Source organism: Castor canadensis, chromosome 11 (assembly GCF_047511655.1).
Source record: "Castor canadensis chromosome 11, mCasCan1.hap1v2, whole genome shotgun sequence".
NCBI classification, from domain to species: Eukaryota; Metazoa; Chordata; class Mammalia; order Rodentia; family Castoridae; genus Castor; species Castor canadensis.
The window spans coordinates 52,656,947-52,680,602 of record NC_133396.1 but is presented as its reverse complement, the minus strand read 5'-3'; the positions used below and the strand labels follow the sequence as shown (position 1 = coordinate 52,680,602).

The 23,656-nt window shown below is 42.6% G+C and overlaps 1 protein-coding gene and 1 non-coding gene across 2 annotated transcripts in view; both read left to right on the top strand.

Moving 5' to 3' along the window:
- Positions 1–23,656, top strand: part of Znf287 (zinc finger protein 287) — a 64,284-nt gene that overhangs the window by 8,887 nt on the left and 31,741 nt on the right. Inside the window, exons 4-6 of the mRNA XM_074046794.1 lie at positions 2,681–2,807; positions 3,541–3,636; positions 6,650–8,635. Coding sequence (XP_073902895.1) covers positions 2,681–2,807; positions 3,541–3,636; positions 6,650–8,635 — 2,209 coding nt within the window. The remainder of the gene's footprint in view (positions 1–2,680; positions 2,808–3,540; positions 3,637–6,649; positions 8,636–23,656) is intronic.
- Positions 16,610–16,681, top strand: Trnaw-cca (transfer RNA tryptophan (anticodon CCA)). The gene has a single exon. It is a non-coding gene; the product is annotated as a tRNA-Trp (tRNA).

Here is a 23,656-nt window from a genome sequence, read left to right as displayed (position 1 = left end):
ATAGTTCCCATAGGAAAAGGAGGTCAAGGAGTTAATTTTTTTCTCTATTTATCACTTTCCATGCAGTAAAAAATTATCAGTGAGGGTTTTTTTTAATAGTTTATTATGTTAGATATTTTTTAATCCATTGCAGCTATTATCCTTATTGTCCCATCATTGGCCAGTGGGAACCTATTCAAGTTGTCTTCTGTATTTTAGACATGTCCCTAAGTAGTCCTTGATAACTTTCTTGCTTTTTAATGTGTCGTAATGTCCCAGGCCTGGTTCTTTTTAGTGGGAAGTAATATATAGAGGGCACAGTCTGGTTTGTATAATTCTACCTTATTGGTTATTGTTTCTAGGGATAAATGAAGGTAGTTAATATGCTTTTTTTTTCTTAAGCATAAAATAATTCATGAGTCTGTACTGAAACTTCCAATTTGAATTCAGAACTGTGGAGTTTTTAACCTAATCTCATCAATATTACTCTTACCATTTTTCTCCCATGACAAATTTATTAGGTTTTTTTTTTTTTGGTGGTGGTACTAGGATTTGAACTTTGGACTTCACACTTGCTAGGCAGGTGCTCAGGTGCTCTACCACTTGAGCCACACCTCCACACCTTCTGCCCTTTTTGCGCTGGTTATTTTGGAGATAGGTTCTTGCTTTTTGCCCAGTCTAGCCTAGACTATGATCTTCCTATTTTACTCTTCCCACCATAGCTGGGATGACAGGCATGAACCATCATGCTCAGCTTTTTCCATTGAGATAGGGTCTCATGAACTTTTTATTTTTGCCCTGGCTGGCCTGGAACCGGGATCCCCTCAATCTTAACCTCCCGCATAGCTTGAGGATGATAGGAGTGAGCCACCAGTGCCCAGATCAAATTTATTAGTTCTTAACGACACTAATAGACTAATTTGCTTTATTCAACACTCCACACACTATAGTTACAGAATAACATTTCAGTAAATAATCATATTTACTGAAGACATTTTATTTGTGCTTTTGTTTTACAACTCTTTTTCTACTTAGGGTATGTCTCACAGAGATACACAGAAAACTTAACTGGTTTTTTAAATTACTCAAAACTTGGATGAGTGTGTATGTTGTCAACCAGTTTTATTTTACTTTTAACTTATAGGAATCTTATAAAATATAAAGTATTTACGTGGTTCAAAAGCGAAATACACACAATAAGTGTATCTTCTATTTCAGTCCTTTCTACTCTGTTTCCTTCCCCCATAGGTAACCATTAATACCTTTTAGGACGGGGGGCATGGCTCAAGTGGTGGAGCACTTGTCTACCAAGCCCAGTATCCCAAGTTTAATACAAAGTATGGCCCCCCAGGAAAATGCTGCTAAAAGGAAAAATCCAAAAATACATTTGGGCCAGGCATGGTGGTACATGTCTATAGTCCCAGCTCCCTGGAAGGAAGAGATAAGAGAATCATGGTTCAAGGCCAGCCTTGGCAAAAAAAAAAAAAAAAGTAAGATTCTATTTCAAAAAGAAAGTGCTGCACTCAGTGGCTCAAGCCTATAATCCTAGCTACTCAGGGGCAGGGATTAGAGGATTGTAGTTCAAGGACAGCCCAGCATAAAGGTTCACAATATCCCATCTCAACCAATAAAAGCTGGGCATGGTGGTGAGTGCTGGTTAGCCCAGCTACTTAGGAAGCATAAATAAGAAGAGTGTGTAGTCCAGGCTGGCCCAGACACAAAGCAGGAGCCTATCAAAAATAATCAAGGCAAAAAGGGCTGGGGGGCGTGGCTCAAGTGGTAAAGTGCTTGCCTAGCAAGCTCAAGACCTTGAGTTCAACCCCCAGTACCACCAAAGAACAACAAGCCAAGCATAATAGTACGTACCTGTAATCCCAGCAGCCAGGAGGGCAGAGGTAGGAGGATCACAATCCAGGGTCAGCCTGGAGAAAAATGTGAGATCCTAACTAGAGCAAAAAGGGCTGTAGGTGTGGCTATATACCTACAAGAACATACCTACCTAGAACACTTCTCTAGCAAGTACAAACCCCAATACTGCCAAAAAAAAAACTTTTTTGATGGTTCATTGTCTCATTTCTTACAAATATATGTGTGTGTGTGTATATATTCTCCTATCTTGAGTAAAGAACTTCCCCAGAGTCCTGTGCTTTTCTTTTCTTTGTCAGAGATTGCTTAAGGTTTTCTCTCAATTGGAGCTGAAAGAAGATTGATTATAGATAAGCCAGCATTTTGAGGGAGAAAAGATGATTTGGGTGGAAACTACTAGCAGTTAATCAAGTATTTTAAAGACTTTCAAGGGAAGGAAGAAAACATGCTGTCTGATTCCAGGTAATGTGGTAGGACCAATATCTAGAATTTATAGAAAGCTAAATTTGAATTAATCTAGAAAGAATCCTACTCTCAGGTAGAGCTCTGAAGATAGAATTGACTTCCTTTTGTGGTTTTAAATTTCTTGTCATGTATTCTGGTTTTTCTGTTTCGTTTTGTGGTACTAGGGATTGAACCCAGGGCCTTGTGCATGCTAGGCAAACACTTAACCATTGAGCTACATCCCCAACCCCTTGTCATGTATTCTGTAAGGATCAAATGGGTTTGTCTACATAATCATTTCATGATTCTGATTTCTGGAGTTTTTCCCCATTCTGTATTAACTATTTGTCTAACAGTTACTCCCAGAGTGACCACATTGTATTTATTTTAGGAATCGGTGACATTTAAGGATGTGGCTATAGACTTTACATGGGAGGAGTGGAGGCTGATGGACCCTACACAGAGGAACCTACACAAGGATGTGATGCTAGAGAATTATAGGAATCTGGTCTCCCTGGGTAAGGATAAGTTTTCTTCAGCATTGATGGATTTGTCCAGTTGACCAAGTTTGCCAAGGATATAGAGTCTCTAAAGTTCTCTCCTGAATTTTGGTTCAGTTAAGCATCAAAATATCTTATCCTTATGGGCTCATTGTATTATGCTATTTCTTACTCTTAATTAAATGGTCTGCTCATTGTTGAGAAAGAAACACATGTTTCTTTGCAATCTTGGAGATTGTTGAGAGACACAGATTTCGGACCAAAGATTTTTCTGGTCACTTCCATAAATGGGAATTGTTATTGCCTCTAGAAAAAAAGGAATGAATATGTTCATTTTCTTTCTAAACTCAGATTATTCCCATCATCTGTTATCCCACCAGACCAGAACAACAGTGTTGGACTCCCTGGAGAGCCTTTGTAATTCTCTAGACTATCACTATACAATAGAATGATCTACTGTGATAGGGATGTTCTGTATCTGTGCTGTCCAATATGGCAGGTGCTCACCAGTCTAGCTTTTGGGCACTTGAAATTTGACTAGTCCATCTGAAGAACTGAATTTTAAATTTTACTTGATTTTAATTAGAGTTCAGATTTAAATAGCCAGTTGTGGCTATGGCAATTATATTGGGCTGTACAGCTCTAAAACTTCTTATGACCAAGGTAGACAGAAGGCTAAGAGCTGGGACTGAATTTGGCAATACTTCTTACTTGTAGCTCTAATGAATCCTATTTATTTTTTTCTGAACAGGGCTTGCAGTTTCCAAACCAGACATGATATCTCATATGGAAAATGGGAAAGGACCATGGGCGGTAGGGAGAGAAATTTCAAGAACACCCTATCCAAGTGAGTTAATCTGATCAGGAAATTGGGTTTATTTCAAGTAGTAGGTCATGGGGTAGCTATTCAATGAGCATATGAATTATTTGTGGTGGTACTTTTCTAAAGCTGCCGTAAAGGGAAAGACCCCCCACTGTTCCTCTCTCTCCCTGCTCATCCGTACTACCCTCTGTCTTCTCTCCCCCTTTGTTTTCCACTTTAGGTTCTGTTCCCTGTCCCATCCTACTCTGCTTTCTTGGGGACACAATTTTCACAATTATTCCTTCATTGCTTTATTCAAACATTCCTTTCAAAATAAATTCCTTTATTTTGACATATTCCTTTCAAATCTGTCCTTTGCAGTTAACCTGATGTTTTTCTCATTTATTTCACCATTACCTGATGTTTCTTTTGTTTTTCTGAAAATGCTTTCTTAAGGGTCACCACTGATTTCTTTTATGCTAATCCTGTTTGCTTGAGATGTAACATTCTTACCTAAAGTCTGCTGCACCTGCAAGGCTGCTGCACCTCAAGGGGGAACTTCTTCCCCTCCTTTAAGTTCTTAACTAATTGAGAATACAATAAGGAATCTGTTGAGAATCAGAATGCAGTATTCATATTAGTCAATATTTATTGTATGTTTATATGCTGCGAGTTATGTTAGGTACTAGGGGAACAACAGTGAATAAGATGGAACACATCCCTTCCCTTATGAACACTGAATTTCATCAAATAGCTAATTAGTAAGTACATACAGAAAAACAAACTAAACAGTGGTTGTAATACCTTTTAGTGATAAGGTAAACGGGGAGATATGGAAGAGTAACAGGATGAGGGTTAGGGTGTCTCCTTCAGATGAGACCCAAGGGGTGAGAAGAAGGCAGCCAGGGGAGAGAAGAGAAGCATCCCAGGCAAAGGGAACAGCAGTAAAGAACCTGATAGGAAAAAGCAAGCCTCTAATGTGAAAGCACAAGTGAAGCGGACTGGCATACAGTGAGACAAGAGGGTTAGCAGAAGCGGTCTAGGCAGGGCTCGGCAGGTGATGGTCAGGATTTTGTGCTGTAACACTAGGGAAGATTAGAAGATGGGTTAGACTAGTCACCTGGTGGTCAAGGCACTCCATGATGTAGCTGCCTGTTCTCTAAAATACAGGCAAGGTCATCAGCTGTGATATGCAGAATTCATCTTAGCCTGGAGGAATTCAAGCAGAATGTATTTAATTACAGCTTCTGTATCTTGAGTGCTCGCAGAACTATTCCTATTCCCTTTTTTTTTTATTTTGATTTAATGTAACAAGTTATGCTTACCTAGGAATTGGTTCGTTTAACCCAAAACTTAAATTTATTGACATAGTGTCCTCTGTTTATCCTTTGAATTTCTGTATAGTTCTGAAGTGATATCCACCTTTACATTCCTGATAACTGATTTTTTATTTTACTTTATTTTTTGGCAACATTGGAGTTTGAGCTCAGCTTTGCATATACTAGGCAGGCACTCTACTGCTTGAGCCTTTTCGCTGTTATTTTGGAGATAGTATCTAGCTTTTTGCTAGATCAAGATCGTCCTATTTAAGTTTCCTGCTGTTGGAGGAATGACAAGCACATGCCTTGTCTATAAGTTTCATTTCTATTTATTCTTGTGTTTGGAAGTTACATTTTACTCAGAAAAGGCAAGTAATTAGCTCACATATCTTTTGTTTTTCGTTTGGTCTTTTCTTTTTTGGCACTGGAATAGAACCCAGGGCCTCACACATGCTAGGCAAGCACTCTACCACTGAGCTACATCTCAGTGCCTTTTTGTTTTGATGGTACTATGGTTTTAATTTTGGGCCTCAGGCTTTCCAGGCACCTAGGTGCTCTACCACTTGAGCCATTCTGCCAGCTCAGCTCACATATCTTAATGAATTGTCTGCAAGTACATTTATTGAATAAAATTTCTAATTGCTAGTTAACATAATGACCTTTCTGAAACCCTAGGATTTTATAATTTGTAGAACACTTTATAGCAAATTTGTCTTTTTGACATTTTAAATTCATTATTCCTGAAGCCTAAATTGGTGTTAGAAATGTATTTTCTGTAATTTCAATTCTGACAACAAAACTTTCTGTCAGATATTGGCAATATAATTCCCTAGGACAATAGAAATCATGCTCAAACTAATTAAAACCAGGTAAAGGTGCAGAAAAGAATGATAAAAATCAGCAACATCATAAGAGAAAATTAATATAAAAGCATAATAACAGACAAAATTTATTGCCTAAACATGACTAAAAAATCAGACTCTCCACAAAAGGTTTTGATCCTGTCTGTTTTTAAGCATTTAGGCATAGGGGTCTACAAATGGATTCAAAGTTTTAAACAGCACAAAACTTATAAGAAGACATATCGCCTAGACAAACAGGTTGTGAGACTGCCCCTGTAGTAGAATTCTCTTTAATTTTTAACAAACAATAAGAAATTTTCTTAGAACCCATAAAAAGTTGCAGAAGCTACCTTTGATTAATAATTATCATTATCTGAAATATAAGTAGCTATAAATACTCATTTTTGACTAATTCATTATTCAACTTGCTCTTTTGAAAATCAGTATTTTCTTACATAAAGTTCTATTAAAAAGTATGTACAAAGACCTGAATAAACTACTTTGCCATGGAAATTTGAGCAGGAATGAGAACAAATAGAAGGAAAATATGGCTGGGGACAGGTGTCTGGTTTGTGGAATAAATGAGAAGTAAGGAAATAGTGACAGCTAATGAAGAATGCTCTCTAAAGAGGTTGGTTCTTAAGGGAAGGATAAAAGGAATAAATACTAGAGAGACTTACAGCCTAAAGAGTGCTTTGAACAATTTCTAATAAGGAAATATCTCATTGAATTTGCTACTTTGGTTTGCTCAACGCTACCTACAATTGTCTATTGTGAAGCAGTTAAATCCATATATTCATTATAAGCCCATTTTTCATTTTATTACCATGTTTGGTGAAATTTTTCCAATTTAGGAAATAGGACTTACTCAATTTTTCTCTTCCCTCCCTCAACCAGAGTTTGAGAGCAAACCTGCAATCAAGAATGCTAAATTAACAAAGGATATTTTTGAAGATTTATCAGAAGAGACTATTCTAAAGAAACTCACAGAAGATCATCTATGGGATTCCAGAATGGGAGGATTATGGAAATGGAGTGACAGGATGTTGAGGTTGCAAAATAGTCAGGAGAGTCATTTGAGTCAAAGAACAGTGACACACAGGAAAACCCTTACTGGTGAAAAAGACTTTAGATTTGGGTCTATTCTTTTTCCAGAACCAGGAATTATCACAGAAGAGACCCACAGCAAATGCCAAATACATGAGGAAATTTTCCAAGAGAATTTAAGTTTGATTACAGATGCCCATTTGAGGAGAATAATTTATAGGGATACAGAAAGCAACAAAACCATAAGGCAGACTTCAGAACTTACTTTGGGAAAAAAATCCAATAATAAAGAAAAACCCTATAAATGTAACACATGTGAAAAGGCCTTTCAATATAAGTCATTACTAATTCAACATCAGAGAACTCACACAAAGGAAAAACCCTATGAGTGCAATGAATGCGGGAAAATGTTTAGCCAACCCTCATATCTTAGTCAACATAAAAAAATTCACACTGGAGAAAAACCCTATAAATGTAATGAATGTGGAAAAGCCTTCATTGCTTCTTCATCACTCATGGTACATCAGAGAATTCATACTAAGGAAAAACCTTATCAGTGCAATGTCTGTGGAAAATCCTTTAGCCAATGTGCCCGCCTTAATCAGCACCAGAGAATTCAAACTGGAGAAAAACCCTATAAATGTAGCGAGTGTGGGAAAGCATTTAGTGATAAATCAAAACTTGCAAGACATCAGGAGACTCACAATGGTGAGAAGCCCTACAAATGTAATGACTGTGGGAAGTCTTTTAGGAATAAGTCGTACCTTAGTGTACATCAGAAGACCCACACTGAGGAGAAACCATACAAATGCAATGAGTGCGGGAAATCTTTCAAGAATACCACAATTTTTAATGTGCATCAGAGAATTCATACTGGAGAGAAACCCTTTAGGTGTAATGAATGTGGGAAAGCCTACAGAAGTAATTCAAGCCTGATTGTGCACATCAGAACTCATACTGGGGAAAAGCCCTATGAATGTCCTGAATGTGGGAAAGCATTCAACCGCATAGCAAATTTCACAGAACATCAGAGAATCCATACAGGAGAGAAGCCCTATAAATGTAATGAATGTGGGAAGGCGTTTATTAATTATTCATGCCTTACTGTACACCACAGAATGCATACAGGAGAGAAGCCTTATCAATGTAGTGAGTGTGGAAAGGCCTTCATGCGCTCTTCATCACTGATCATACATCAGCGCATTCACACTGAGGAGAAACCTTATCTATGTAACGAATGTGGGGAATCCTTCAGAATAAAGTCACATTTAACTGTACACCAGAGGATTCACACTGGGGAGAAGCCATACAAATGTGCTGACTGTGAGAGGGCATTCACCAAAATGGTAAATCTCAAGGAGCATCAGAAAATTCATACTGGAGTAAAACCCTATAAATGTCACGATTGTGGAAAGTCCTTCAGAACTAAGTCGTACCTTATTGTTCATCAAAGGACCCACACTGGAGAAAAACCATATAAATGTAACGAATGTGAGAAAGCTTTCACTAATACTTCACAGCTTACTGTGCATCAAAGAAGGCACACTGGAGAGAAACCCTATAAATGTAATGAATGTGGGAAGGTTTTCACAAGTAACTCAGGTTTTAACACTCATCAGCGAACACATACTGGAGAGAAACCATTCAAGTGTACCAACTGTGGAAAAGCATTTAGCCAGATGGTGCATGTCACAGAACATCAGAAAATCCATAGTGGAGAAAAACCCTATAAGTGTGATGTCTGCGGAAAGGCTTTTAGGAGGGGTTCGTACCTCACGGTGCATTGGAGGACACATAGTGGAGAAAAGCCCTATACCTGTAAGGAATGTGGGAAAGGCTGTATTACTGTATCTCAGCTAACTCTACATCAGAGGATTCATACTGGAGAGAGGCCCTATAAATGTGAGGAATGTGGAAAAGCCTTCAGAACTAACTCAGACTTCACTGTACACCTGAGAGTGCACACTGGAGAAAAACCCTGTAAATGTAACGAATGTGGAAAAGCCTTCAGGAGTAGCTCAAGCCTTACTGTACATCAAAGAACCCATCAGAGAGCAACTCAGTTAATATAGAAGACACCAAGTCATTTGTCCAGATGTCAGATCGGTAGGAAGACTCTTATGGGCTCTATTTTATGAATGGAGGAAAATCTTCAGCAGAAATTTACCAGAAAATATACACTGAGAGACACTAAATAAATGTGAAAAGCATTTAATCCCAGATCTGGGCACCAGTGGCTCACACCTGTAATCCTAGCTACTCAGGAGACAGAGATCAAGAGGATCACAGTTTGAAGCCAGCCCAGGAAGGTAGTTCATAAGAACCTATCTTTTAAAAAAACTCAATACTAAACAGAGCTGGAGCAGTAGCTCAAGTGATAAAATGCCTGCCTAGCAAGTATAAAGCCCTGAGTTCAAACCCTAGTACCTCAAAAAAAAAAAATAGGGCATTTAATCACATTAGGTCTTAGACATTATAAGACAATTCACACCAGAGAAAAATAGTGGACAGGAGAAAAACCTCTATCCAGATTTCATAGCTTTCTTGTTCAACAAATTAAAACTAATTGCTATACATAGTTCGCCTATTTTTCTATGGGTTTGTCTGCCTTGTAAGTCTGAAGGTGCTTCTTCAATATATTTTTTGCATTAATCCTTTGTCATGTGTAGCAAATGTTTTTCTTAATCCAGTATTTGCCTTTATACTTTTTATAAAGTCACATTTTAATTTTTGAGTAAAGTATATCTCTTTAGGTTCTTGGTTAATTTTTTTAGTTAAAAGAAGTATTCTTAATCTCTGGGTTATACATAAACTTCTAAATTTGTTTCAGAGGTTTTGATAATTTTATTTTTTTATATATTTAAGTCTTTAATTCAACTGGAGTGAATGGCTCTTATAGAAGAACAACTCCAACTGGTCACAAACCTCTGAAAAGATTTGAAACAAAGTAGTACTCAGGGAAATGCAAACTTAAAATGCTAATAAGCTGAAAACTTCATTGGCAAAGACTAACCCGTTCTTTGCTAACGGTTCTGGGAAATGATGTACTCCTACTTAAAGGTTGTGTAACTTACATTTCCACCAGCGGTCCAGCAATACATACTACTAAAAGTACCTTTTGACCCAGCACTCTCAGGTGGGAGTCCGACCCACAGAAATAAAAGCAGCATCAATGCATAAAAATGCAAGTAAGTAAGGATGTTTAAGTATTCTTATAGAAGGGAAAAGAAGCCCGAATTGGAAACAACCTATTAATAGAGAAATGCCTGGATAAATTTTGATATATTTTAGAACAGCATGAGTAATTTTTAATAAGTTACATCTATACTAATTGCCTTCAAGGTTTTCCCACAGTGTTTTGATAAATAATTGCTCTATAACAGCCACACATATGCAAGATTTCATTTTTGTTAAAATTATGGTCACACACATACCATGTTTTTGTCTGTGCATGCATGTGTCACTACTTGTGCATGAAGAAAGATCTGGAAAAAATACACCAGGCTGTCAGTATTGGTTATCTTGAAGGAGGGAGAAAAGGAGACATGAGAAGGGTCAAGGGAGACTAAAAAACAGAAAAAATGTAAATCCAGCATGTATGGTATAAAACTGTATATGGAATACTATGTGTTTATTTGAGCTTTTGAAAAATGAAAAGATAGTCTCCAAAAAAGTTAGGTATAGTTTCAGAGTTGGTGGACTTATCAAGTGTTTTGACTTTTCTGTAGTTTTAACTTTTTCTTTGCGATGAGCATGTAATATTTATATAAAAAGAAGAAAAACCATTTTCTTGTGAAGCTAATTTCTTGGACAACTACTATGCCAGGAGCTGCTCTTTGGGTGCTGGATATACTTTGAGGGGGGCAGAGGGGTGCTCACAATTCTGAGGGCATGGCAATCTCTTCCGATGTTGCATAGATTGCAGAGAAGTTTCTCAGCTCCCCATTTCTCCCACCCTGGGGTTTCATATGGAGGTGGAGATGGAAATATCAGATGAAAAAATATCTTAAGAATAACTGGACCTGGGACCCAGGCTATAGAGCAGAACGTAGCTCTACTTTCAATGTGGCTCCAAAGGAAAGGTCACAGTGGCAAAAGGAGGTGCGCTGCAGATGGGTCTGTGCACAGGCTCAGGGCTTTGTATGATGAGTTATGGAGAAATGGCCAAGAAATCCCAGGTCCATAAATGAGGGCTTGGAGGTTCTGGAAATAAAAATGAGAACACAGAGGCTGTGGCTGATACCAGAAGTCCCCAGCAGACGGTGGACCTAATGTCCAAAAAGATGAGGCTGTGATGGGCTGCACACCAGTGGAGATGAGTAAGAACATCCTGTGCCTGCCTCTGATGCCAGGATACATATGCATCTGATGTTGGAAAAGGGCTTACTGGATGCATGACGTGAGCATTCCCATAAGTGAGTGACTTCGCAGTGAGGATAAAGTGATCACTCCTCATTGAGCTTCCCTTGCTCCCTTTGGTTTTGGTTTGTGTGGGGGGCTAGGAGGGGGTGGTTGTTTATTGAGATGATGTCTCACTCTAGAGCCTGGAACTTGCAATGTAGTCCAGGCTGACCTTAAACTAATGGTCCTGCCTCAGCCTTCCAAGTGCTGGGATTATAGCCATGCCCCACCACGCCTGGTCTGATGACTTACAAGGTTCCAGTTTTTTCATGTGATTTTTGGGAGAGGGTCTCACTATGTAGCTCACGTTATAGCAGATGCCGGCTGGTGGTTGCTGCTTACTGCCTCCTAATCCTCACTACACCTAAACCATGCTTTAGAAAGCATTTTGACAAGAGGAGCATGGTCGGCAGATTCAAATGACCTAAGAACTGAAAAGCACCCATTGGGTTATGGCATAGGGGTGACATAAACTACTTTGACTTCAGCAGTTTAAATGGAGTGGTAAGGTGCCAGAGCCACTGTGCTAGTCAGCTAGCCTCCTGTTACTATAATGAAATGACTGAGATAGTTAGCTTATCAAGAGAAAAGGTTTATTCTCGGAATAAACCTTTAGATTGGGAAGCTCATCTATGATTCCTTGACCCTGTTGCTGTGGCCTGGCATAGCAGAGTGTGTCACAATGAGAATGTGTGGCAGATAGCACTCATCTTGAGCAGGAAGCAAGAGAGAAAGGAAAAGGCCATGGTCCCACGTCCCTTCCAGGGATGCCCCTAAAAATCTCCTACCTCTCGAAGGTTCCAGTCCCAACCAAACCTTTAACACATGGGCCTTTGGGGCCATTTGTTTGGTCACAATCCAAACAGCTCAGGCCTCGTGCACACTGATACCTCCCTGCAGATCTATTCTGTAGCCAGTGATGGTGAGCCCCATTTTAGGTGCTTATTGGTTTTTTTATACTTTTTTTTTTAACAGTACTGGAGTTTGAACTCAGGGCCTTGCACTTCCTAGGTGTGTGCTCTACTAATTGAAGCATACCTTTATTTTTTAAGATAGGATATCATATTTTTGCCCAGGCCAGCTTGAACCACATCCTCCAACCTAGGCCTCCCTCATAGCTGGAATTAAAGGTGTGTAACACCATGCCCAGTTACTTGATGAGATGAAGTCTCATTAACTTTTTGCCTGGGCTGGCATTGAGACTCAGTCCTCCTAATCTCTGACCCCCAAGTAGTTGGGATTACATGTGTAAGACACTGCACCTGGTCCTAATGTCTCTTGAGAGGTACCTGCTAAAGAATTTTACTGAGACTTTGTGAGAATTTGGGCTTTTTGTTCATTTATAAGATACTTTATTCTGGACACAAGTAGTGAACACTGATGCTCTAACAGTATTTCAGGATGTAACTATATTTGGAGATAGGTGATAAAAGTTTAAAGGTAATTTACTCCTATCGTCATCACCCTTTAAAAAAAGGTGATTATAAAAACACTTAAAATGATTATTGTGATTATGCGGTCACCAGGGGAGGCCCTAATCCAATTTGACTACACTGGGAGAGATCAGGAATGTGCTCTCACAGAGGCCCAACCTCATGAGGAAGCACGGAGGCGGCTGCCAGATGCCCAGACGCTGCGGACCTTGCTGTGGGATCTGCCCTAGGAGTGTGGGAAGGATAAATTCTGCTCTTTAAGCCACCTGAGTGTGGTGTTTTGTCATGGCAGCCTGAGCAAAGCAGCCCCGGAGACGCGCAAAAATGTAAAGCAGTGCCACTCTTTGCAATGAAGTTTTGTTTTGAAAATATTTTCATTAAGATACGGTTTTGTGCAACATATAAAAGGCTATTTTAAATGAACTAATCAAACGTTTTTCTAATTTCAAATACAGTGAACACCGATAAATTAATTAATTAATTAAAGGTCACTGAGTTCCTCAATAATTTTTTAAGGTATAAAAGAATCCTGAGACTGAAATATTTGAAAATAATTCCCCTTAAAATTCCCTATGAATTTTGAATCTTTGGCTCATTGGAGTAGTCTTGAAATTCGTATTTCACTGTTTCAAAGCAATAAACACTAACAGTTTAATTCCACTTGTTCCTTGCCCTTTGTCCCCTGTCATATGTTTTATTTTGCATGTTTTATGCTCCAAAGGACCTTACTGTTACTGTTGTAGCAATGTTCACTTGTCATCTGTAATCTCAGGCCATTAAGAAGACAGCAATGTGCAATGTGAGGCCAGCCCTGGGCAAAACATGACACTCTACCTGAAAAGTAACTAAAGCAAAAACAGGCTGGGCACGAGCAAGTGGTACAGCACCTGCCAGGCAAGCACAAGGGCCTGAGTTCAAATCCCAGTACTGCCAAAGAAAAAGTGGTGGAGTTGCTCTTCCAGCCACTGGTATACCACCTCTCTCTCTAGCCAGTGCTGCCTCTACTCCAGCTCCCCGAGCTCCAGCCAAAAAGAACAGGAGTGAGGAAGTCTCCACATGACTGGGACACAGATGACTCCCCGCAAGTCAACCCAGGAAAACCAGAAAGCAACTGGCAACAAGAGCTGCCCTCCAGAAATCACCCTTTGCTAAAGGAGTGAAGAAACTTCTCCCTCAAAGGCCTGGAACTGTGACACTGAGAAATTAGATGTTCTCTCTCTCTCTCTCTCTCTCTCTCTCTCTCTCTCTCTCTCTCTCTTTGGTGGGACTGGGGGGTGAACTCAGGGCCTCACACTTCTCAGGCAGGTACTCTCCCACTTGAGCCACTCCACCAGCCTTTTATGCTTTATTTATTTTTCGGATAGGGTCTTGAAATTTTTGCCCCAATTAGCCTCAGACCATAATCCTACATCTGCCTCCCATGTAGCTGGGATTATAAGAGTATACTACCATATCCAACTTATTCATTGAGATAGGGTCTTGCTAACTTTATGCTCAGCCCAACCTTGAAGCATGATTCTCCTATCTCTGCCTCCCAAGTAACTGGGATTAGAGGCATGAGCCATTGCGCCTGGCCTTCACTGAGCTTCTGACTCACAGCCTCCACTTCCAGTGTCTGGAGCAGGAACTTGCAAAGAACTCAAAACAGACCTGTTTCCAGAGCACAGCTGTTGGTGCTTTGCAGGAGCAGGTGAGGCCTGTCTGGGTGACTTTTTTGAAGACACTGACCTGTGTGCCATCCTTGCCAAACATAAGACAAGTATGCCAAAAGACAATGCTGCTCAAGAGTCTACTGTGAGCTGAGGGAGTGGCTCAAGTGGCAGAGCGCCAAGGCTCAGTACCCTTCGAAAAAGGGAAGCAGGGAAAGAATCCATCATGATAGGAAACATTTCATTCCCCGTACAAAAAAAATCTGTTCTTCCTGCTGTTGGCAGTTGTGACCATGAGATCTTTCACCATGGGGTCAAAGGTACCAAGCATGTGACTACAAGAAGAAAGACAAGAGGACAGAAAACAGGTATTGACAGTTTTTCCATTTTCAGTTGTCTGTGAATTTTTTGGGGGGGTGGTTCTGGCACTCACCTCTTGAGCCAGGCACTCACCTCTTGAGCCAGACCCCAGCCCTTTTTTCTGTAGCGTTTGGTTTTGAAAAAGGTCTTGCATTTATGGCCGAGCCAGCCTGGACCTGGATTTATGTTCCCCACCTAACTGGGATGCCACCACACCCAGCTGTTTGTGAATTTTTATCACAAATGTGAGGATGAAAAGCCTTAATGCAAGTCAAAACTTTCAGTGAACAAGTTTCAGCAGTTCAAGTTTGTAACAGTCACAAATAAACCCCTTAAGCTCTCCTGGACAGTGACAGTATTTGGGTTTCATATTGAAGGTGACTAGTGAGCACCTGCAGCATTTTTATCACGCTGCAGGTTCCATACTGTCACCGTACTTTCCTGATTTGTCCCGAATGCGAGGACCTGATGTGAATATTGTCTGTCGTCTGTGCTGTTCCTGTAAGTTTGCTACTGAAATACAGTAAACTGTGAAGAACGAAAAGGAGAGAGGGAGGAAGGAAAAAGGATGGTGACATGTGAAAAGGACACATGAGACACCTGCAGGAGCTTCCAATGACCAAAGCTGAAACACTTTCAGCAATATTAAAGAATGATATTCTGTCAATTAAACAACATCCATTAGTCCATATTGATGCAAGTTAATAACTGAATATATAAATAGAGGGGAAAAACCCAGCTTTTTCTTAGAATTATAGCGATAAATGTTGATGGGAAAAATAGAAAATCGCCATCAGTCCAACACCACAGTAACAACTGTTGCAGTCAAGATGGGAGCTAAAATCAACGGCTGAAGTCTGAGAAGAAATGGGATATTCTCCTCTGACAGCATTCACCACAAGACACCTGTCACTACAAAGGAGGAAGAAGTAGCTTGCAGTGGAGATCCAGCAGACAGCAGATCCAAGTTAATGTCACCAGTAACAAGGCACTGCACCTCCTCCTGGCATGTCCTGAGAAGGGCACGTGGGGAGGGAGGATGTGAGGAAAACGGAGACGAGTGGCACCTCCAGCAGATCAAAAGTGACATGCCACAGGGTGTGGCGGTGCAACCCTGTAATCTGCAGGCTGAGGCGGGAGGATCCTGTATGTAGCCTGGGCTACACAGTGAGACCCTATCTCAAATAAAAAACTACAACCCAGCCCTGCCTAGTGGTCCACAGTTGTGCTGCCTGCTCCTCTACAGTCCAGGAGAGCGGGAATTTCTTCTAAGGCCAGGCAAAAGGGAGAGACACTAGGTAAAAGCAAGCTAAAGCAAAAAGTGGTACAGCACCTGCCCAGCAAGGCCGTGAGTTCAAACCCCAGTATCACCAAAAGACACCTAGAGACACACCCACCGAACAAAATTGCACAGTTGTCAGGTGCACCTCCGTAGGAGTCGGGGTGCGCCCGCGGAGGGACGGCAGCCTCGCTGACACCTGGAGGCCCTGGCGGCGGCCGCAGGTTCGGTTTTTCCCAGGCTGATGAACGCTCTTTTAGCCGTGTTGTTGTCCTGCTGTTTTCTGTAACTGCTGTGCTCTGCAGGAGGACCCGGGGACATCTGAGGACAGACCTGGAAAGAGGCTCATCAAAATGCTCACAGCGGTGGGGACTTTTTATTGTCCATAAAGTCCAGTTTTTCGAGAATGCATTTAATGAGGAGAGCAGTCTCAGCACACTCCGGCCGGCGCCGTCCCCAGTCGCGTCCCACGTGTGACCCCGCGTGCCCCTCGTCCGTCCCCCGCCCGGCGCGGTGTCACAGCGGCTGTGGCCGCGGAGGCGCCGCCCGCCCCGCCCCGAGCCCCGCGGCTCCCGCGCAGACGATCGATCGGTCGGTCGCGGTCGCGGTGCGGACGGAAGCCGCGGGGCCCCCGCGGAAGGGAGAGTGGACCAGAGCCTTAAAGGACCGGGAGCCACCCTCCTCCGGCGACCTCGTGGCGCAATGGTAGCGCGTCTGACTCCAGATCAGAAGGTTGCGTGTTCAAATCACGTCGGGGTCAAAGCCGCTGTTTTTCCCGGCCACTTCCCCAACGCCAGGCCTTTTAACAGAACGCGATCTCCAGCCGCGCGGTGGAAAATAGGGAATCGGCCCAAAGGAAAGAAAGTGTCATTTATTTCTAAATAAAAGAAAGAGAAAAGAAAGCATTTCTTTCACAACAGAAAGCCGCAAATTAAAATTAAGTTCTAAACATGGGGCTTCGCCCCGGACCGGGTCTCGAGCTCTCCCCCTAGGGCCGTGCGCAGACGCGGAGCGGAGGCGGGCGAGGTGACGTCATCGTCGTCCCAGGGACGGCGACGCGCTCCGCTGCCGCGGTGAAGCGCGCTCCCGGCCTGGCGCGTGCAGGGGCTGCCGTGGGCGCCCGGGTTCCGCCCTGAGGGACGCTGTCTGTCCATCCTGCCGCCCCAAGCCCTGCCAACCAGTCATCTCTCCCGGTCTTCATGGTCCCCTCCTCCAGAGCCTCAGCGGCTGGAGCCTTTGCGGACGGCCTCTCTACCCTAGCGACAAGCACTTGAGATTCCTCCATGCCGTTTCACGATTTTTTGGTCACTCATCATTTTTTCGTACGTTCCCTTCGGCACCCACTCGTGACGCATCTTGCTCACCCACTCAGCATCCTCTCCACACCTGTGCCATGCCAGGCATTCTGTTGTACAACACAGAAACACGCACAAAGCCCTCTCAGGGTTAAGGACCCCCGGCTGTTTGTGCTGCTATCACAAAGTACCAGAGACTGGGTGATTTATAAAGAACAGAACTTGAACTTCTCAGGGAAATTCAAGATCGATCAGTGTCTGGGTGGAGCTTGTCCTCTGCTTCAAGATGGCGCCTTGTGCACCTGCTGGCTAAAGGGGCAGAAAGGGATGGGAAGGGCAAAAGGGCCAGGCCGCTTTCTGAAACCTCTTACAGGGACATTAATCCTACTCTTGAGGGCTCCGCCGTCATGGCCTCATCACCTCCCCAAGGGCCACCTGTTAATACCCCAGCGTACGGCTGACCTTCCAACATAGGAACTTTGGAGTGGCCCAGGCACTTAAACCACGGCCACCCCGATTACTCTGGTCAACCTTCCCATTCCTCCTTCTTTTCCTCTTTCCATTTGTCACGTGCATGTCAGAATCCCTGGAAGTGAGTCAGGCGTTTGTGTGTGCATGTGCGTGCGCGTGTGCATGTGTGTGTGCGCGCACGTGTGTGTGCGCGTGTGTGCGCGTGTGCGTGTGTGTGTGGCCGAGGAAGCTGCCCCCCTCATGGAGGCCAGGAAGTGAAAGAGAGGCAGGAAGGGGCCAGGATGCCAACACCCTCTTCCAGGGCATAGATATTAATAAATCATATTCTAAATGGTCAAACGGTCAGATAATATTTTATCCTCACAGTCTCCTTTTTATTATAAAAGCAAACTTTTCAGTGATCGGTTTTAACTCTCGACTCACTTTATTTCAATGAACAAGCATTTGTTCTGTCAACGTACAAAAACCAAAATCATCATACTTTTTTTTAAACACTGAGATAAGGATATTTTTTCTAGGTAAAGCATCATTCCTGAGAAAGAAAATGTGGGAACAGGGAGAAAGAAAAGCTCTAAGTGCATTACACTTATTTTCAAAGGTTTGCTCCACCTAAGTCAATACATCAGATTCTTTTTATGAAATAGAATTTTTATTAGTGTATAATAAATGTATTAATGGATTTCATTGTGATATTTCATACATACATATAAAGTAATCTAATCAGATTCACCCCCAGATATTTTTTTAAATTAAAAAAATTCTATTGCTGGACGCTGGTGGCTCAGGCCTGTAATCCAGGCTACTCTGGAGATAGAGATCAGGAGGATCTATGTTGGAAGCCAGCCCAGGCAAATGGTTCAAGAGACTCTATCTTGAAAAACCCATCACAAAAAAAGGGCTGAGAGGCTCAAGTGGTAGAGCACGTACCTAGCAAGCCTGAGGCCCTGAGTTTAAAACCCAGTACTGCAAAAAAAAAAAAAAGTTCTATAGATTATTCTCTCTTATTAATTAATATATGCATTCCTGCTCCATGCCAACTAGTTGTATTGCTTTATCTCAAAAAGGAAGATAAAGCTGGTGGAGTGGCTCAAGCAGTAGAGAGCCTGCCTACCCAGTGCAAAGCCCTGAGTTCAAACTTAGTACCACCAAGAGGAAGATAAAGTTTAAAAGTGGCAGAGCCTTTCTGCAAACATATTATTTCATATATAATCATTCCTCTTAGCCACAGTTTTGCTTTCCGCAATTTCAGTTGTCCCACAAACATAGTCCCAAAACATTAACTGGAAAATTCCAGAAATAAATAAGTCATAAGTTTTTAATTGCACACTATTCTCAGCAGCATGATTAAACCTCATCCTGTCCCACCCCGCCTGGGACATGAATGTTCCCTTGGCCCACTGTATCTGCCCTGTATGCTGCCCTCCTGTTAGTCAGTAGTAGCCATCTTGGTTATTTGATTGACTGTCACAGTACTGCAGAGATCGAGTTCAAGCAACACTTGTACTGGCAATTCAGCTATGCCAGGGAGAAGCCATGAAGTGCTGCTTTTAAATAAAAGAGTGAAAGTTCTGGACTTCACAAGAAAAAAAATCACTTGTTGAGGTTGCTAAGAACAAATCTACTTTGAACTTGTGAACATGGAAAAAGAAATTCATGCTCTTTTTACTATTATACCTCAGACTGCAAAAGTTATGGCCTCAGTGTGTGATAAGAGCTTACTCAAGATGATAAAGACCTGAAATTTGGGGCATGAACAGAAGTTGCAACCAGAAAGTCTTGCACCTGATTTGCAAATTAAATCAGGTATGCGTACACACCTGCTTTTCATAGGTGTGGTAAACAGGTTGTCTGTGTGGGAGGAAACGCAGCCTGTATGGAGTTCAATACTGTCTACAGTTTCAGTCCACTGGGGGTCTGGAACAGATCCCTCAGGGGAAGCTGGATCTGCTCTGTTTTATTAGCTTATTCCTCTTCCCACTGAGGCTGCTTCCTTAGCTCCAGAAAAGTGGACCCTGGGACATGTGACCTGCTTCCCTGACCTCAGCAATGTTCTACTGACAGCCAACTGCATTTTGTCTCCAAGGCATTTGAACTAGAAGTAAATAGGGCAGACCAGCGTTTGTCTTAGAGGACATTCTGAACAAGTGCAGCTGAGATGCAATCATAAAGTGACTTCGTTTCCTATCATCCTTAAAAATGTATTCAGTCTTGCTAGCTCTTCTCCATCTCACAGGCCAGGGATGGGGATGGGAAGGACAGTCCTTGACTTTTCTACTTTGTGAAAAGAAACACTCTCCAGTCTGTGATTACATCATCCATCCTGTGCCATAGTCAAGTCTGAACTTGAGTTAAAGTTGAGGCCCCTTCCTTTTGGGTCTTCTGCTTCTTCCTCTGCACCCACAGTTGCAAACTGTGTCTATGACTCCTGAAGAGTCAGAGCAGAGGAGGGAGGATAAGCAATGGTTCAGGAAAGGTCTACGTGATCAGCGCTGTCATCAGCAGGCACCCTACTCTCAGAGTCTGGGGTGGAATCTTTAGACATTTTGCCTAACACTGTGTGCCAGCTTTTCATCACTGCAATGAAATATCGGAGGTGGCTAACTTCATAAAGAAAAAAGGTTTAACTCATGGTTTTTGGAAACTGAAAGTGCAAACAGCATAGTGTAGGATCTAGCAAAGGCTCCCTCACCCAGGGCAAGAACATGTGTGAGAGGAAGGAAACAGAGCAGGAGGGGCCAAGCTTATTCCTTTTATCACAACCCCCTCATGAGAACCTCCCCAATGAATTTGTCAGGAATGAGAAATTGTTTTCTTGCTAAGAGGTCGTGAGGCCCCATTTCTTCTCAACATATTTATTAATAAATCAATCCTTATCCCTGTGGGGATGCTGGAAGAGATGGGGTGGAAGGGGATACCTTGGCTAGTGTGGTTCCCAGGGTCACGCTAGTGGAGGCAGAAATCAAAGCAGGATGGTGACTCAGGAAAATGCTGGGAACCAGGTATGCCTGGCTAGGGGACACAGTGGGAAGGGGTCAGGGTGAAAGAACTGGCAGGCTCTCCAGCACCATGTGTATCCATGTCATCCAGGAGATCCCAGTTTCACATAGTGTTCTCCAACCTGTCAGACCTTGGGTCCCCGGTTCATTAATTTACCAGTATTTGGCACCTGCTCTTGGCCAGGTGCAGGGCTTGGGCCTGGGATATAGTCAGAACCAAGGTGTGGACACTGACCACCAGATAGGAACTCAAGCATGATAATAGAACGCAGAGAGAATATCTGTTATGGGCAGAGTGCCAGGTAACGAAAATCCTAAATCTGTCTCTCTAACGATGTTGTCACAACCACTTTTCATTATTCCAACCCGATGCTCTTCCAGGGTAGAAAGGATTTTAGCCACGTGCCCCTAGGGAAAAGAAAACTCAGTGCTTTCGGAGCCAGCCCCCATGTCAACTAGACCTTGACCGCGCTAACCATGAGGTCCCCCACTCTGACAGCCTTCTGCTGAGACCTCCTGTCAATGACCTGTATTACATCCCCGCCATTTCTCACTGTTTCATTAGCAGTGTGACAAAGTACAGTGCACAGTGTACACAGATAGCGAGTTACATTCTCACTGTCCGAGGAGTCCACCACTTGCTACCAAAGATTCACATCACAAAGAAACAACATGACTGGAAAGATACCTGATAGGTCACACCTAATTGTTAAGAGACGTTTTATGTAGAAAACCTTGATCTGATCCACAGACAGACAGATGGATGGATGAGGGCAATGGATGGATGGATGGATGATGGATGGACAGATGGATGAAGTGGATGGATGATGGATGAATGGATAGATAGATGGATGGGTGCAGAGGGACATGTCTAAACACAGATGGAGGTGGACACTTCTTTGCTCAAGTCTACATGTGTCATTTGTACATCTTCCAGTTACTGGATAACCTAGTTTGTTTCTTGAAGGAATTTTTACCAACTTCCAAATGGTTGTTGTTTTTTTTTTCTGGTAGTGGTTCATTTTTTATCATATCATTGTTGTGCTGGGGGTATATTGTGACATTTTCCAAAGTTCTTACAATACATCATAGTTGAATTCACCCTTGCCACCATTCTGCCCCCTCCTTCTGGAATAGTTTCAACAGGTCTCACTTTTCCATTTTCGTACGTGAGTACGTAATATTTCCACCACATTCACCTCCCACACCCTTTCCTTACATCCCCCTCCCGCTGGTACCAATCGTCCTGCACACGACCTGTTTTGCCTTCCTGTTCTCTGTTTTTTAACAAAAGAGACATTTTTGTTTGTTTAAGATAGCTATACTGTTTCAGGAGGGCTGAGACAGAGACACTACAGGGCACCAAAGCTTTTGAGAAGCAAGTTTATTAAGCAAGCCGACAGAGACTCGGGACTCATGTCCAAAGACTGAGCCCCGAGAACAAAGGGGGCTTTCCTTATATACCATTTATAGCAGGTTACAGAAATGGGGGGGTACAGTTTGTCCCATACATAATCACATGTCATTTCATTGGCTGCTTTAACGTCTGGGATGAGGTGACCCTCCTCTGGTCTCCGGGTAACATCTTCAACCCCAGTTTTCCTTTGTTTCACTGTAGCACTCATTAATCTCCCTTCCCCTCCCTGCCTTCCTGCCAGAATACCAAGTGTTTTCATTGTGATATTTCCATGTATATATGTATTGCAACCCTATTTGGTTCATCCCCTCTATTTTTCTCCTTTCTGCCTTTGTCCCCTTCTTATGGGGACTTCAACAGGTTTAAAAATTCTATATTCATTCTTGTATAGAAAGTACATCAGTCATGTTCTCCTTCTTAATTTTCTTCATTTACCCTTCCTCTCCCGTTAGTGACCTCCCCTTAGCGTGACCTTCACAGCTTCCAAATTATACTGAAGAATAAAAACAAATGATATTTCCTAAAGAAATTCTCTAAGGTTAAATTAAGAGAGCAAACTGGTAAGAGGGCAATACCATGGTCACAAGCTATTATGCACTTCCCTCTGGTGGCCACATGAGAAAATAACATGAATGTGTAGATCTCCATGCAAAAGCAGACAGACTTGCCCTTTAACATCTTCACAGGCCTGCTATTCTGGGAGATTCAATGTTTTTTTCCGGTGCAGGTGTCTTTTAGAGAAAATAGCTTGTCCCCACCCCCATTCCACATTATAAAAAACAGGAGCTTTCTTTCCAAGTGCAGGATAAGTGCAGTATTTCATGGTCCATTTGTCAAGCACCAGAGTCAGGGTGGATACCAGGGTTCTACCTCACTTGATTAGCAAATCCTGGGGTGGAGAACTATTAGATGCCTGGTTCAATGATAGTAATCAGATGTGTATTTTTCTATGATTTGAAAAGAAAATACCCACTGTTTCCACTTCCAAGCTGCTCTCCTTGCCCAAGAGAGGAGTGTTAGCATGCTCCCCCATCCTTCTGGTAGCCACCCCAGGCACATGGTTGTAACAATTAGGATGGCCTCGCTCTCCTCCTCCTCCTCACATCTGTACCTCTTGGCTCTTTCCTGTCTTTGGAGAGCTTTGTACTTTTAGTTCTAGATTATTTGGACCAAGTGAGTAAGGAAGACAAAATGGCTCGCAGCAGATGCTCCATCTATCCTATTTCTCCTCTGGGAGTTCTTGAAACGGTTCCGCAGGATGTTGTCTTCGGGCTTCAGGGCCCTGAGCGAGTGGGGCAGTTCCGAGTTCAGCTGCACGTGGCTCCATGTCAGGGCCCTGATACTTAAGCCACACCAGATTGCGGAGGGCTTGCAGACCACCGCCAGTCGCAGGCTGGGTGGCTCGCCCTCCCCATCCCACCCATCCAGCAGTCCCTTGCCATCTGAGCACAGACCGACTCGCTTCTGCCACTGCAGCCGGACTTCATAGGATACCAAGAGCAAGCAAGACCTGGTCTTCTAAGGCCATTTTGGAGGAGGCTCCAGCAGGTGCCACC